Source organism: Scyliorhinus canicula, chromosome 3, assembly GCF_902713615.1.
Source record: "Scyliorhinus canicula chromosome 3, sScyCan1.1, whole genome shotgun sequence".
NCBI lineage: Eukaryota > Metazoa > Chordata > Chondrichthyes > Carcharhiniformes > Scyliorhinidae > Scyliorhinus > Scyliorhinus canicula.
Window position 1 is genome coordinate 94,105,714 of NC_052148.1, and position 17,488 is coordinate 94,123,201.

At 44.9% G+C, this 17,488-nt stretch overlaps 1 protein-coding gene across 1 annotated transcript; it reads left to right on the plus strand.

The window, feature by feature from the left end:
• Positions 1-41: 41 nt before the first annotated feature.
• Positions 42-16,124, plus strand: LOC119962808 (probable glutathione peroxidase 8-B). The gene is made up of 3 exons (XM_038790905.1): positions 42-296; positions 619-880; positions 12,704-16,124. Exons 1-3 carry the CDS (start codon positions 99-101, stop codon positions 12,769-12,771), a joined length of 528 nt encoding a protein of 175 aa, XP_038646833.1. The 5' UTR covers positions 42-98; the 3' UTR covers positions 12,772-16,124.
• The last annotated feature ends 1,364 nt before the right edge of the window (positions 16,125-17,488 follow it).

Here is a 17,488-nt window from a genome sequence, read left to right on the forward strand (position 1 = left end):
TGTCCCCTCCCCTCTCCCATTCCCCTCCCCTCTCCCCTCTCCCGGGCCGTTTCGCTGACAGTCCTCCCGCATCCACTGCTCTCTCTTTCCCCAGCACAATGGAGTCTCTGCCCGCTTTCCTGCAGAAATCCTGGACGCCTAAAGGCCGAATCTTTGCTGTCTTCGCGTGTATGTTGCTCTGCCTGACCGCGCTCGGCGTCCTGCAACTCAAACTCTCCAAACACAAAGACTTCTACTCTTTCCAAGTCCTGAGTTCCAAAGGGAAGCCCGTCTCCCTGGAAAAATACAGAGGCAAAGTGAGTTGCATCAGAAGCTTGTTGGCTTCTTCGCGGTTTTTCAACCGGTTTTTACTCGAGTCGCTTATTTTTCAGTAGTGCGGTGTGTAAACCTATCGGCGTTTTGTTATTTTCTGTTTAGTGTGGGTGATTGTATTGGAGAAAGTAGATTGACGTCTGCATTTTCTTTCCAGTCACACCCATTACTTTGATGATTTGTCTTTTGTACTAGGTGAAAATAATCCCCGTTCTTCTTCGGGGTCCATTGTCTTGCTGTTGAGGTCGGTTTGTGCATCAACAGTGAGTGAGTGATGTTGTTCACTCTGTGCTCCGTCCCCTGCAGGCTTCTCTAGTTGTAAACGTGGCGAGTAAGTGCGAGCACACAGAGAAGAACTACCAGGCCCTGCAGGAGATGCAGAGAGAGCTCGGACCCATGCACTTCAACGTACTGGCATTCCCCTGCAACCAGTTCGGAAAATCGGAGCCCGCCACCAACTCCCACATCGACAGCTTCTCCAAAACCAGTCGTGGAGTTACTTTCCCCATTTTCGGCAAGATCAAAGTGTTGGGCAACGAGAGTGAGCCTGCATTTCGCTATCTCATCGGTAAGGCAATTTCGGCCTGATTAAAACATGCCTTGTCGTCCCACTTTCATGTTGACAGAAGAGTTTGAAACAAAACAATCATCCCCTTAGAATCCATAGAATCCTCTCTTAGTTTAGAAGTCCCACCGATTCCGCACGGACTGAAAGAGCACCCTACCCCACCCTGTCTCCATAACTCCAGCCACCCTGCACATCTTTGGGCAAATTAGCATAGCCAATTCACCTAACCATCTTTGGACTGTGGGAAGAAACCCACCAGACATGGGGAGAATGTGCAAACTCCACACGGTCACCCATGGCCAGAACTGAACCAGGGTCGCTGGTGCTGTGGGACAGCAGTGCTAACCACTGTGCCACCCCTTAGAATTTAGATATTAAATTGTCTTTTCCATGTTATTCTTTCATGGGATGTGGGCATCGCTGGCAAGCCGGCATTTGTTGCCCACTCCTAATTGCCTTTGAACTGAGTGGCTTGTTGGGCCATTTCAGAAGGCAGCTAAGATCCACACTGCTGTCGATGTGGAGTCACATGTAGGCCAGCAAGGGTAAGGACGGCAGATTTCCTTCCCTAAAAGGCATTAATGAACCAGATGGGATTTGGCAGCAATTAATGGCTATTTCATGGTCAGCATTATTGAGGCTAGTTTTATATTCCAGATTTATGAAGTGAATTTTAATGCCACCAGCTGCTCTAGTGGGATTTGAACCCATGTCCTTGGACCATTAACCTGGGCCTCTAGATTACAAGGACAGGGATACCACTATGCCATTGTCTCCCTTAATTTAATCCATCTTTTCAAGACATTAAAGGGAACTGATAAGGTAGAGAGGGAAACAATTTCCACTGGCTGGGGAGTTGAGGACCAGTGACATAGTCTAAAAGTTTGTTCCAGGCCTTTTGATGATGTTAGGAATCACTTTTACATAAAAAAGATTATAGAAATTTCAAACTCAATGCGACAAATCATCATTTATGCTAGCAAAATCATTCACTTTAAACCAGGGGTTGAGAGATTTTGTTAACCAGAAGTATTAAGGAATATGGGTAGATGGCATTAGGTCATGGATAGACTCAATAGGCCTACTTTGGTTGCTATGCTCCTCTTTTTTTTCCTCTGATTGTCTGCCAATTCCATGCTCTTCTCATCAATGAGACTAATCTCCTGCTCCCTGCACCCAACGGACCATCCTGACTGATAAAGTAATTGGTTCCCTCGTCTTAGGCATTGCATCCCCATTTCAAAATTGCTGTTCACTCCTTTTCAATACGCTCAGGTTCAAAGTTGCGCGATTGAACAGCTTGAGATGCTTTACTGAACCAAAGATGCAATATAAATGCAAGTTACTGACATTTTTCTTTGCCACTTTATTTTAAATGCATTACCTCTTAAAACAGTAGAATGTGGAAAAATGTGCAAGCACATTTGATATTTATGCAAAAACATGGCTGACAGTATTCTTTTACTTTAATATTTTTAATGTAATCTGATCAAATTAATCAGAAAATACCAGTTTAATTTTAATTTGTGACACTTATTAACACGTCTGTATGATAAATTATATACTGGAATAGCTGTCAACTACTAAATACAATGGTGCAAAACCACACCCTATCAAATGAAAGATCCCAGTGGACAATGCAGCTGTTGAAATAAATTGAACATTGAATTTTGATTTTTCTGTGTAATTACAGCAACATAGATCAAACCTTTTTTTGTCAGCTTGATATTTTTACTAGTTAATGTGGTTGGAAAGACACATAAGATGCATCTAGAGGATAGCTAGATTTCCCCCATGATTAAAATGTTCCTGTTATTCACACATCAATATTATTTGATTCCAGAACAAGAATTAAGTTGTTAAAAAGCTCCTTCGTGTGGCACTTTAATTCTTGCACAACCTGAATATTATAAAACTAAGTTAGCAATAGAAGATAAGTATGGGTTGGCCATAATACATGATTTCTATTCCCAAGTGACCTGACCCAACTCAGCAACTAGTTTCAGAAGACTATAGTGAGCATCATAAAGGAAATATACAATCATTTCCAGCTTCTCTGTCTATGCCATCTCTCAGATAGGTCATTAAAAAGCTAAAAAAAAAAATCTCTGCTGGAAAATAAGCTAATGTGACAGTAGGTGGTTTCACTGATGTCATTATGTATCTATTTTTATTCTAAATTGCAATGTTATCTCCATGAAATGCAAATTAAAATATGCAGGGACATATTCCATGGGTGACATCAACTGAGCTAAACTTACAGGTCAATTTACCTGCCTGAAATCTACAATGACTCACACTAAGATTTTTCTGCTTCCAGCTGTACACTTAAAGGTGTTCTCGCTATTGCCCTTTTGCACAGCAACTGTAGACAAGAAATCCCAAATAATAAATAATGTATGCTAAGCAGAGGTTTCAAGGCTGATGCAATGTATAACTCCTGAAAGTATTGAATCTTATTTAGTTACTGCTAAATGTAATAACATGTTGTTAGACAGTAACATTTCCCATTGGTCCAATTTGAGCATTGATATGATTGTGGAATGACACTTTAATTGACTCTGAATTACACCCCCACCCCCCCATAGACATGCCTTCCTACTTTCTAATGGGAATAGTATATGCTTTTAATTACAACAACAATTTGCATTTATGCAGTGCCCTTAAGTTAGTCAAATATCCAAAGATACTTCACAGGAGCATTATCAAACAAAACGTAGCATGAGAAATGCACGGTCTAGGGGTTCGGGGGGTGGAATTCCAGAGCTTAAGGCAGAGCCCTGGACTGCCCTCCACTGAATGACATACCACTACATTTCCAGATGGAAGACCAAGAGGAGGGAGTGGAAAGTGTACAGTCGCAGTCCATACAGCAAATCCTACTGCATTATATGAAATGGCACAGAGAGCATTTCCTCAGGGTGGCACCAATTCTGAAAGCTAAGTGGAAATGAAGTGGGATTCAAACCTCCACTCTCAGAGAGTGAGCTGAATGCAACAACCTATGGAAAGGGAAAGATTAGCAGTCACAGAATCACAGAATTGGTGCAGCACAGAAGGAGGCCATTTGGCCCATCTTGTCTGCACTGGCACTCCGGTGTTCAAAATCATGAATTGTTTTTATAGAGTAAATAAGAAACAACTGTTCCTGAGGAAGAAGGGTCAGTAACAAGTAGCGCAACATAAGATGACTGTCAAATGAACTGAGGAAGCATATTTTACTCAGCACGTTGCTGTGACTCAGAAGAGTGTCTAAAAGGGCGATGGAAGCAAATTCAATACTAATATTCAAAGGACGATCTTCAACCAGACAAAATCGAAGTCCTCAGCAGAGGGCTCAATTTCTGCACCACCACCAAAATGGACCCCATCAGTCTCGCGGCAGACATGGAGGAATTCATCGGGCGAATGAGGCTCCGGGAATTCTTCCACAGACCCCAAGAGGCCGACAGCGAACCCAAGGAGACGACCAATGAACCGGAACAGCAGACCACGAGATCTGCGGTGCAGCAACAAAAAGGAAAGAGTCGAATTGGACCCCTCCGGAAGGCCGCTGCCCTAGACTCGACATGTATGCTGAAGCCGTCAGGAGTCGTGTCAATGCCAGATTCATCAGTCGCATTCACAAGGCAGCCCCGAATGTCACCCAAGCAGAACGCAACGCCATCCATGCTCTCAAGACCAACCGCAACACCGTCATCAAACCAGCAGACAAAGGAGGGGCCACCGTCATACTGAATAGAACGGACTACTGCAAAGAAGTATACTGACAACTCACAACCAGGAACACTACAGTTACCCGCAGATCCAACCAAGGAACACATCCGCCAACTCAACAGACTGATCAAGACCTTGGATCCTGACCTTCAGAGCACCCTACGTGCTCTCATCCCACGTAATCCCCGCATTGGGATTCCCTTTTCTTCCATGTACTGATGATCTGTTGAGCTGCTTGCAGAAAAATACTTTCACTGTACCTCGGTACACGTGACAATAAACAAATCCAATCCATCCAATCCATTGGAGATCTCTACTGCCTCCCGAAAATACACAAGGCCAACACACCAGGCCGTACTATCGTTTCAGGCAATGGGACCCTGTGTGAGAACCTCTCTGGCCACATTGAGGGCATCTTGAAACCCATCGTACAAGGTACACCCAGCTTCTGTCGCGACACGACGGACTTCCTACAGAAACCCAGCACCCATGGACCAGTTGAACCAGGAACATTCCTCATCACAATGGACGTCTCGGCACTCTACACCAGCATCCCCCATGACGATGGCATTGCTGCAACAGCCTCAGTCCTCAACACCGACAACTGCCAATCTCCAGACGCAATTCTGCAACTCATCCACTTCATTCTAGATCACAACGTCTTCACCTTCAACAACAAATTCTTCATCCAGAAGCACGGAACAGCCATGGGGACCAAATTTGCACCTCAATATGCCAACATCTTCAAGCAACAGTCCTCACCGCACAGGACCTTCAACCGACGTTATACACCAGATACATCGATGACATTTTTTTCCTTTGGACCCAAAGCGAAGAATCACTGAATCAACTACATGATGAGATCAATAAGTTCCATCCCACCATCAGACTCACCATGGACTATTCTCCAAATTCAGTTGCATTCTTGACACACTCATGCCCATCAAGGACGGTACCACCTCAACACTTCGTTTTAAACCGCAAGCCCACAGATAACCTCATGTGCTCCACTTCTCCAGCTTTCACCCGAAACACATTAAAGAAGCCATCCCCTATGGACAAGCCCTCCGTATACACAGGATCTGCTCAGACGAGGAGGAGCGTAACAGACACCTACAGATGCTGAAAGATGCCCTTGTACAAACAGGATATGGCACTCGACTCATCGATCGACAGTTTCCAACGCGCCATAGCAAAATAACGCACCGACCTCCTGAGAAGACAAACACGGGACACAACTGACAGAGTACCCTTCGTCGTCCAGTACTTTCCTGGGGCGGAGAAAACTACGACATCTTCTTCGCAGCCTTCAACACATCATCAATGAAGATGAACATCTTGCCACGGTCATCCCCACACCCCCACTACTGGCCTTCAAACAACCGCGCAACCTCAAACAAACCATTGTTTGCAGCAAATTACCCAGCCTTCAGAACAGTGACCACGACACCACACACCCTGCCAGGGCAATCTCTGCAAGACATGCAGATCATCGACTCGGATACCACCATTACACGTGGTAACACCACCCACCAGGTACGCGGCACATACTCGTGCGACTCGACCAATGTACTTTGCAGGAAAGGATGTCCCAAAGCGTGGTATATTGGCGAGACCATGCAGACACTGCGACAACGAATGAATGGGCATCGTGCGACAATCACCAGCAGGAATGTTCCCTTCCAGTCGGGGAACACTTCAGCAGTCAAGGGCATTCAGCCTCTGATCTCCGGGTAGCGTTCTCCAAGGCGTCTTCAGGACAGGCGACAACGCAGAATTGCCGAGCAAAACTTATAGCTAAGTTCCGCACGCATGAGTGAGGCCTCAACCGGGATCTTGGATTCATGTCGCATTACATTCACCCCCCACCATCTGGCCTGGACTTGCAAAATCCTACCAACTGTCCTGGCTTGAGACAATTCACACCTCTTTAACCTGGGATTACCCCCTATCTCTGGATCTGTAATGATTTGATTACCTGCAAATGCTCGCATTCCAAGCATTGTCCAGCATCTCTGTCTTTGTCTATATAAATGTTTCTGGAACATACCTCTCCATTCACCTGAGGAAGGAGCAGTGCTCCGAAAGCTCGTGTTTGAAACAAACCTGTCGGACTTTAACCTGGTGTTGTAAGACTTCTGACTATATTCAAAAGGGTATAGGAGCAGTACAGGAAGGGAAGTATGTTACAGGATAATGAGGAAAGAGTAGGGAAGTGAGACTGAATGGATATCTGTACCGAGGAACTGGCACAGGCACAATCAGTCAAATTGCCTCCTTGCACTGCATCATTCTATGATTTTTTTTTTAATAAACACTTTATTGAGATTTTTTTTGGTTTACAACAACAACAAAATAAACAACATACATAAGTCTATAAACATAGTGCAAAAAGCCTGCTTCCTCCCTTACAGGTCCCACCTTTATTAACCCCCTACTCGAAACTAACTAACCCCCCCCCCCCCCCTTCTGTTCACGAACGGTTGCCATCTCCGGGCGAACTCTAACAGTGACCCTGTCAAGGCGAATTTGATTTTCTGCAAACAGAGAAAGCTAGCCATGTCAGAAAGCCAGGTCTCCGACTTCGGGGGCTTTGAGTCCCTCCAAGCTAATAATATCCGTCTCCGGGCCACCAGGGAAGCAAAGGCCAAAACGTCTGCCTCTTTCTCCCCCTGGATTCCCAGATCTTCCGACACCTCGAAAATCGCCACCTCCGGATTCGGTGCCACCCTTGCTTCTAATACCGTGGACATGACGTCTGCAAACCCCTGTCAGAACCCCCTGAACTTTGGGCATGTCCAAAATATGTGGACATGGTTCGCTGCCGCCCCCCCCCCCCCCCCCCCCCCCCCCGCACACCTTGCTTCTACCTATTCTTCTACACCAAAGAACCTGCTCATCTGGGTCACTGTCATGTGAGCCTGGTGAACGACCTTAAACTGTATCAGGCTGAGCCTGGCGCAAGTTGTGGACACGTTGACTCTACTCAACACCTCCGCCCAGAGAACATCCTCTATCTCTCCTCCTAACTCCTCCTCCCACTTGCGCTTCAGCTCCTCAGTCTGCGTGTCCTCTGACCCCATGAGCTCCTTATAGATGTCAGAGACCTTCCCTTCTCCCACCCACACTCTGGAAACTACCCTATCCTGAATGTCCCTTGGTGGTAGGAGTGGTAAAGTTGAGACCTGTCTACGTAGGAAGTCCCCTCACCAATCCGAATTTCTCCTCCAGCTCCCTTAAGCTAGGAAAGCTCCCCTCCATAAACATATCCCCCATGCTCTCAATTCCTGCCCTCTCCATCTCCGAAACTCCCCATTCATCTTACCCGTGGCAAACTGGTGGTTATTACAGATTGGGGACCAGACCAATGCTCCCTCTGCTCCCACATGCTTCCTCATTGCTCCCAGACTCTCAGGGCTGCCACCACCACGGGGCTGGAGGAGTACCATACCAGCGGGAACGGCAGAGGCGCCGTTATCAACGCCCCCAAACTGGTGCCCTTACATGGGGCCGCCTCCATACTCTCCCATGCCAACCCCCCCCCCCCCCCCCACCACCCCCTTCCTGATCATGGCTATATTTTCCGCCCAATAATAGTTACTGAAGTTTGGCATCACCAGCCTGCCCTCTCCCCGGCTCCGTTCAATCATCCCCATTTTTACTTGCCCGCCCATACAAAGCACGTGATAACTTTATTAACCCGTTTAAAAAAGGTCCGCGGAATAAAGATGGGGAGACACTGGAACACAAACCGGAATCTTGGAAGGACCGTCATCTTCATCGTCTGGACCCTCCCAGCTAGTGACAACAGGAGCGCGTCCCAGCTCTGAAAATCGTCCTTCATTTGGTCCACCAGACGTGCCAGATTAAGCTTGTGCAACCGTTCCCATTCCCACGCCACTTGGATGCCGAGATACCTAAAACTTCCCCCGACCACTCTAAACGGCAATTCCCCCAGTCGTCTCTCCTGTCCCCTTTGCCTGGATCGCAAACATCTCACTTTTCCCCATATTTGGTTTGTACCCTGAAAACCGGCCAATGCCCCCCAGAATCCTTATGATTCTTCCATCCCCGTAAGGGGTTTTTGGTCAGGGACGAGGGAGGGGGAAGAGGGTGTTGGGGTGGAGCCCCAATACACGCAGTGCACCAGCCTAATATGGTGACCCCCCTCCCTATTCCTTCCATCTTTCTTCATGTCGGCTTTAATGGCCGGCCCACCTCCATATAGGCAGTGTATTATTCAGATCAATAGGCTTAATACCAAGCCTAGATGAACCTTAATTATTTATTTATCTATGACAGGCAGGCTGCCAATTTTGGCACCCATCCATCTGCCATATTATGGGGAAAGCTCTGGGGTGAGCAGGAAGGTAGTGAACTAGCCAACAGACCCATTTTATGTGCTCCACTACTGAAGACACACCTGGCAAGGGTACCTAAAATCCAGCCTGTTGCTTAAAGCTGGGTGTCAGCTTTGTTGTCTTTTGCTGCTCAGCCTCGGTGCCTGGAAATCTTACCATAGTACAGCACTCAAAAGTGTAAACAGTACATCTTAAAATTGAATTTATTCCTCTGGTTACACAAGATCAGACAATTGACACACTACTGTTTCCACGAGCTCCCCACAAATGCCCACAGATCCTACTATTCTGTGATGTTTTGTAGCCTCGGGCCATTTCTTTTATATTCGTACTGTTTATTTCCCTTCCATAGTCTCATTAGCTTGTGTGTGTCAAGGGAGTTCTTGTTCAATATTCTCTTAAGATTAACGTGCAGGTTCAGTCGACAGTTAATAATAATAATAGCTTATTGTCACAAGTAGGCTTCAATGAGGTTAACGTGAAAAGTCATCACATTCCGGCACCTGTTCGGGGAGGCTGGTACAGTAATTGAACCCGCGCTGCTGGCCTTGTTCTGCATTACAAGCCAGCTGTTTAGCCCACTGTGCTAAATCAGCCCCTCGGCTGGTTTTTTGAAGGCAGTTTGGAAGGCAAATACAATGTTAACATTCATGTTAGCATTCATGTCGAGAGGGCTAGAATACAAGACCAGGGATGTACCTCTGAAGCTATATCAGACTCTGGTCAGACCCCATTTGGAGTATTATGAGCAGTTTTGGGCCCGGTATCTAAGGAAGGATGTGCTGGCCTTGGAAAGGGTCCAGAGGAGGTTCACAAGGATGATCACTGGAGTGAAGAGCTTGTCGTATGAGGAACGGTTAGGGCTCTGGGTCTGTACTCGTTGGACTTTAGAAGGATGTGGGGAGATGTTATTGAAACTTACAGGATACTGTGAGCCTTGATCGAGTGGTCTTGGAGAGGATGTTTCCACATGCAGGAAAAACTAGAACCAGAGGGCACAACCTCAGACTAAGGGAACAATCCTTTAAAATAGAGATGAGGAGGAATTTCTTCAGCCAGAGAGCGATGAATCTGTGCAACTATTTGCCGCAGAAGGCTGTGGAGGCCAATTACTGAGTGTCTTTAAGACAGGGATAGATAGATTTTTGAGTAACAAGAGGATCAGAGATTATGGGAGAAGGCAGGAGAATGGGGATGAGAAAAATATCAGCTTTGATTAAATGGCAGAGCTCGATGGGCTGAGCGGCCTAATTCTGCTATATCTTATGGTGTGCCCTGAGCACTCAGAAACCTCTTTCCAACCTACCCAGGAGCTCTCTACATTTGGTCTGCTTATTCTATTGTGTAAATAAAACTCCTTCCTCACAGTTTTAGTATCATTCCTAAATCATAGAATCATAGAATTTACAGCGCAGAAGGAGGCCATTCGGCCCATCGAGTCTACACCGGCCCTTGGAAAGAGCACCCTACCTAAGCCCACACCTCCACCCTATCATCACACCTCCACCCTAATCCCCGTAACCCCACCTAACCCCAACCTTTTTGGACACCAAGGGCAATTTAGCATAGCCAATCCACCTAATTTGCACATCTTTGGACTGTGGGAGGAAACTGGAGCACCCGGAGGAACCCCACGCAGACACAGGGAGAATGTGCGGACTCCGCACAGACATTGACCCTGGAGCTGTGAAGCAACTGTGCTAACCACTGTGCTACCGTGCTGCCCATACTTATCTTTGTTTCTATCTCCTTCTTCAGTTCATTTATAAACACTGCAATGTTGTCAAGGAGAATACTGAGATACAGGCTACTAGAGTAGAAGGGCTTGAGGTTCATAAGGAGGAGGTGTTAGCAATTCTGGAAAGACTGAAAATAGATAAGTCCTCTGGGCCGGATGGGATTTATCCTAGGATTCTCTGGGAAGCTAGGGAGGCGATTGCTGAGCCTTTGGCTTTGATCTTTAAGTCATCTTTGTCTACAGGAATAGTTCCAGAAGACTGGAGAATAGCAAATGTTGTCCTCTTGTTCAGAAGGGGAGTAGAGACAACCCCGGTAACTATAGACCAGTGAGCCTTACATTCTGTTGTGCGCAAAGTCTTGGAAAGGTTTATAAGAGATAGGATGTATAAACATCTGGAAAGGAATAATTTGATTAGAGATAGTCAACACAGTTTTGTGAAGGGTAGGTCGTGCCTCACAAACCTTATTGAGTTCTTTGAAAAGGTGACCAAACAGGTGGATGAGGGTAAAGCAGTTGATGTGGTGTATATGGATTTCAGTAAAGCGTTTGATAAGGTTCCCCACAGTAGGCTATTGCAGAAAATACGGAGGCATGGGATTCAGGGTGATTGAAATGAAATGAAAATCACTTATTGTCACGAGTAGGCTTCAAATGAAGTTACTGTGAAAAGCCCCTAGTCGCCACAATTCCGGCGCCTGTTCGGGGAGGTTGGTACGGGAATCGAATCCTGCTGCTGCTTTCAAAGCCAGCGATTTAGCCCAGTGAGCTAAACAGCCCCAGTTAAGCAGTTTGGATCAGAAATTGGCTAGCTGGAAGAAGACAAAGGGTGGTGGTTTTTGGGAAATGTTCAGACTGGAGGTCCAGTTACTAGTGGTGTACCACAAGGATCTGTTTTGGGGCCACTGCTGTTTGTCATTTTTATAAATGACCTGGAGGAGGGTGTAGAAGGATGGGTGAGTAAATTTGCAGATGACACTAAAGTCGGTGGGGTTGTGGACAGTGCGGAAGGCTGTTACAAGTTACAGAGGGACATAGATAAGCTGCAGAGCTGGGCTGAGAGGTGGGCAAATGGAGTTTAATGCAGAAAAGTGTGAGGTGATTCATTTTGGAAGGAGTAACAGGAATTCTTGGTAGTGTGGATGAGCAGAGAGATCTCGGTGTCCATGTACATAGATCCCTGAAAGTTGCCACCCAGGTTGAGAGGGTTGTTAAGAAGGCGTACGGTGTGTTAGCTTTTATTGGTAGAGGATTGAGTTTCGGAGGCCATGAGGTCATGTTACAGCTGTACAAAAACTCTAGTGCGGCCGCATTTGCAGTATTGCGTACAATTCTGGTCGCCGCAATATAGGAAGGATGTGGAAGCATTGGAACGGGTGCAGAGGAGATTTACCAGAAATGTTGCCTGGTATGGAGGGAAGATCTTATGAGGGAAGGCTGAGGGACTTGAGGCTGTTTTCGTTAGAGAAAAGAAGGTTAAGAGGTGACTTAATTGAGGCATACAAGATGATCAGAGGATTAGATTGGCTGGACAGTGAGAGCCTTTTTCCTCGGATGGTAATGTTTAGCACAAGGGGACATAGCTTTAAATTGAGGGGAGATAGATATAGGACAGATGTCAGAGGTAGGTTCCTTACTCCGAGAGTAGTAAGGGCGTGGAATGCCCTGCCTGCAACAGTAGTGGACTCGCCAACACTAAGGCATTCAAATGATCATTGGATAGACATATAGATGATAAGGGAATATTGTAGATGGGCTTTAGAGTGGTTTCACAGGTCGGTGCAACATCGAGGGCCGAAGGGCCTGTACTGCGCTGTAATGTTCTATGTTCTATTGCAAGATGCAATAGCCGCTATATTAATCACTCTTGTTCCTTTCTAATCTATCGCTTTTAACAGGTTTAGTCACTGTAAGTTGGCCTCAGACATTGCCTCCTGGTCTATACCTTCTTAACCAGAAAAAACTAATTATTCATGCATCCTCTCTTTTTTAAAAAAAACCTTTTAGATACTACAAAGATGGAACCTCGATGGAACTTCTGGAAATATCTGGTTACACCCAAAGGGACAGGGTGACAAAGGTCTGGCGAACTGAAGATCCCATGGCAGCCATCAGCAAGAAGTGTCAGAATTAGTGGGCAAACATCATTTTGAAAAGAAGAGATGAATTTTGAAACCGAACAGCTGTGTCTGACAGCTACCTCTTGCTTCAATTTCAAAAAGAGTCATCAGCCTTAAAGCTCACAGATCCTGTAGAAGTTTAACTTGGCAGTGAACGTCACTGAGATCTGAAATGTCCAAATACATGAAGATATTCTGGGATTTCATATTGGATATTTAAATCAAAAATTATTCAGTTACTTCCAAATATTTATACGTACTTTTGTTACGATGGAAATAAGTCATCTTTTTACAGTGAGCAGAAACCCATTGAAGTTTACATGACCTGCTTTGCTGAAGGTCTAATAATACTTTTAATAGATACCATTCCAGCATTGCAGGTCATTGTCACGGGCTGTGGTAATCCTAAAGTCAATTTAAATTGTTTATGGATGTAAAATAGATAACCACTAAGAATGACCAGATTACCGTTTCCAATTCCAAATGATGTGCAGTGTGCAATTTCAGGTCTCATCTGTAAACACATTGTATGCCTTTTGTTTAATGAGACATTGGAATGTCATGTACATTGGCTCAGATCCTGCAACATACAAATTAATGTCACAAAACCCAGATTACAAGTTGCCGAATGAAAATCATTGCAGTGAAGCAGTGTGCTATCTGCTCCAGAGGCCATGGCTGCGCAGCCAATTGGGCATGATTACATACATTTCGGGGGAAATTAGTTAATAGCATACATTGGTTAATAATATGGTCATCGATGCATCAGAACATGCCTCATTATTTGCAAACTTGACAAAGCAGTAGGGAAGTCATCTTTTTGGATGACAATTCCCTTTAAATATCTAGATACACCAGTTATTCACTGTTTTTGTACATTTCACCATCACACCTGAACATACATGGATCACTAGGTTTCCCGTTCATGTTCAAAGCACTTCAACATTCATTTACAGATTGTATCTTCATATTTTAGTTTGGACAATCTAATCCACTCATATATTGCACTGTACTGGTCAAGTGCGCATTTAGTATCATATTTTTACACATTCCTTTGAGTGATCCAATTATTTTTATTGCTAGTCCTAGGAGTGACAGTGTACCGAAAGAAAATCTTCAACTTCCAGTATGTTCCTGGGCGACACAGTGGTGCAGTAGTTTGCACTGCTGCCTCACAGTGCTGAGGATTCTGGGTTCGATCCCGGCCCCGGGTCATTGTCCGCGTGGAGTTTACAGATTCTCCCTGTATCTGCGTAGGTCTCACCCCCACAACCCAAAGATGTGCTGGGTAGGTGGATTGGTCACGCTAAATTGCCCCTTAATTGGGAAAAAAATTGAGTAATCTAAATTTATTTTTTTTAAACTTCTGGTACGTTCCCTTCAGCACTTAATGAATAGATGCAGGTTAGGGATACTTCGATTCTCTAAAATAAATCTTCGTAATGCTCTCGTTGTGTTATGACGCTGTCCCAAATGAGACCACTTTTTTCATTACAATGTTTGTGTTGTCCTTTTTCCGGTGCTATGTCATCCCTCAATAAATAATTAAGTTGTGTTGTATATTGGATACAATAGCAGCTCGGCAAGAGTGTGAAAAGATTAACACACATCCCTAGTGTTCTGATGACGTTCATTAAATGTTTACATAGCTCATGTTTATCATTGAAGGACCTAATGTTTGAGATTGTAACAATTCAATTTGGATGAGTGATTTACCAGTATCAAAGAAACAGAATTATTTTAGTATGTGCTTCATATCATGTGTCGATGGATTTTTTCATGATTCTAGTTGAAGCTGATTATTCTATCAGATTTGTTATGACTGGGAGGCTGGTTAGCTCCGTTGGGCAGAAGGCTAGCATGTGGATCAGATTAATGCCAAGAGTACAGGGTCTGATCCTCATTCTGGCTGAGGTAGTCTTAAGGCCTGCCTCCTCACCCTGCCCGAAGTAAAAAAAATCACTGCACTTAGCCATAATAATAATAGTTTGTTGTCACAAGTAGACTTCAGTGAAGTTACTGTGAAAAGCCCCTAATTGCCCATTCCGGTGCCTGTTCGGGGAGGCTGGAACAGGAATTGAACCCCCACTGTTGGTCTTGTTCTGCATTACAAGCCAACTGTCTTAGCCCACTGTGCTAACCCAGCCCCTGGTGCCGTGATGTGGCAAATAATCACCAAAGGCCTGCCTTTAGGCAGAAATCTCAACAAGAAAAATGAACAACTGCATCCCCAGGCTCACAATGTAGCTAATAAGCACTTTGAGCTTACTGGACTGTCTCTATTTGGGAGGATTGGGGAAAGACCAACACACTACTTGTGTCCATCTTGAGATGGCAAGAGGTTTAGGAAGACCCGCCCACCACCATTACTGCCCCTCCCTCCCAGGAACTGCTCTGTTATCTCTATATCTGTGCTATTCTTTCCTCTTTCACTTAAAACATCCCTTACGTCACAGAAATGTTACCGAGCAGAGGGAGGCCCTTTGTGTCTGGTCTGGCACATGTATTGTCCTTTCTTCTAATCTACACTGTATCGCATGTTACTTTTCTGCCTCCGTTTCTTTCTATCTCTGTTTCTCTCTTCAATACACTCTTCTGGAGCAAATCAATGGAAGAGTGCAAGCAGAATGCTGGTCAGGGCTGCAACTGAAAGGAAAGCTGCAAATAGAACAATTGCAGTGTGGTTGGATTCAGCATTGGTAGACATTGAGTTTGAAGTCATCAGTTATGTGCTTGCCTTGATCTGCTACACACGTGCTTGCATTATTAACATTGATCCTAGATTACAGAGATGAGGATAGGTATAGTGTACCCTGCTTAACTGAGAAGGATGCATTCAGGATTCGAACTGTTAACTTTGATGGGAGCAAAAGCTCAGAGCACCAGGATGTTGGGATGGGCAAGTTGATGGATATGACCTTTCTGTGTACTTTTGAATTTCAGATGAATTACTGTGGTTATGTTGAATTTGCAAGATTAATTAATAAGTTTTTTAAAATATGAAAGGTTTATTTCTGGTGAGACCTGTACGTGTGCTCTGTTCAGAAGCTTTCACTGCTTCTGTTCGATGACAACAAATATGATCGACATTTCAGTGCTCCATGTATTAACTGTGATGATATAAAAATGGAACAAGGACAATTGAAATAAAAGGTCAAATATTTGATCTAAAGAAATTTCTCTCTATGGCAACCCCCTGAAGGATTCTGTTTGGAGAAGTTGTATATTTATGTGTATCACAATATAACTCCAATCCTTGAGCTTTGCATAAAATATCGTAAAAAATCATAAACACCTTATTTTGAATATTTGTTGTGTTTTGAATATTAGCATTAATATAAGTTTTAATTCCACATTTACAATACATTGGTTGGAGATTGTGGTGTCCATTTAAGGGCAACACAGCAGAGTAAGGATCACATGGCCTGTGTGACCCTTAATTTGCTGTGTTGCCCTTAACGGGACAACCACCACAGAGAGGCCATGATTGAAGCATATTATGTTTTTTTTTGATAAATTTAGATTACCCAATTATTTTTTCCAATTGAGGGGCAATTTAGCGTGGCCAATCCACCTACTCATGCACATTTTTGGGTTGTGAGGGCGAAACCCACGCAGACACGGGGAGAATGTGCAAACTCCACACGGACAGTGACCCAGAGCTGGGATCGAACCTGGGACCTCAGCGCCGTGAGGCAGTTGTGCTAACCACTAGGCCACCGTGCTGCCCGAGCATATTATGTTCTAATATCCATGAAGAAAATTAATCCTGTAAACTGTTGCAGTGTATCTATGTATTTACTTTGTGTATTTATCATATGTCCTACTTTTTCATGTATGGAACAATCTGGCCTGTACGCAGAACAATACTTTTCATGGTACCATCGCTACACATGACTAAATCCAAATCAAATTCCATGTCCAATATAAAGGTGTCTGTAAGCCAGAGTTTCTTGCTTCTTGACATGGGCAATCTAGAGTGAGAGGTCATGGATATAGATTGAGAGGCGGTAGATTAAAACTGAGGTGAGGAGGAACTACTTCTCGCAGAGGGTGGTGTAATTTGTGGAACTCGCTATCCCATAGTGGGTACTGAGTCAGTAAATGGTTTCTGTCTATGCCCCTCGCAATTGTTGTAGATCACTATCAGGATGCCTCTCAACCTCCTTTGTTCCAGTGAGAACAAACCAAATTTATTTAACCTCTTCTGGGTTACAGGGATGGGGTGGTCTTAAGTGGGGTGCGCTTTCCAAGGGCCGGTGCAGACTCGATGGGCCGAATGGTCTCCTTCTGCACTGTAAATTCTATGATCCTTCCTCAGACAAGAACACCAAAACTGAACACACTACTCCAGGTAGTGTGCCCTATACAGGGCTATGGTGATGGTAGCATTGGCAATGGCTCCGTAGGTATTCAGGGAGCCCAGTGGTGCAGTCCACAGTGAAGACATTGAATCAGCTGAGGAGGCATTTTAGGTTGGAAGGGATGTCAGTGCTAACGCCGCTGTGCGAGAATCATGGGTTTGAGCCGGGGGCGGGATGGATAGTGTACACAGGAAGTGGAGGGAAGTGGGCTAGTCAAGGTGAGAGTCTGTATTTGGAGGAAGGGTTCACCAGTCTGGAGGAGCTAAGGGAGAGGGTAGAGCTCCCGAGGGGGAGTGAGTTAGGGATCT

Bases quoted from the DNA above. Each gene is read 5' to 3' on its own strand.
- LOC119962808 (XM_038790905.1), top strand. From the start codon at position 99: ATGGAGTCTCTGCCCGCTTTCCTGCAGAAATCCTGGACGCCTAAAGGC. The intron at 297-618 runs GTGAGTTGCATC...CGTCCCCTGCAG, and splicing joins TGGAAAAATACAGAGGCAAA to GCTTCTCTAGTTGTAAACGT. The intron at 881-12,703 runs GTAAGGCAATTT...AAAACCTTTTAG, and splicing joins TGCATTTCGCTATCTCATCG to ATACTACAAAGATGGAACCT.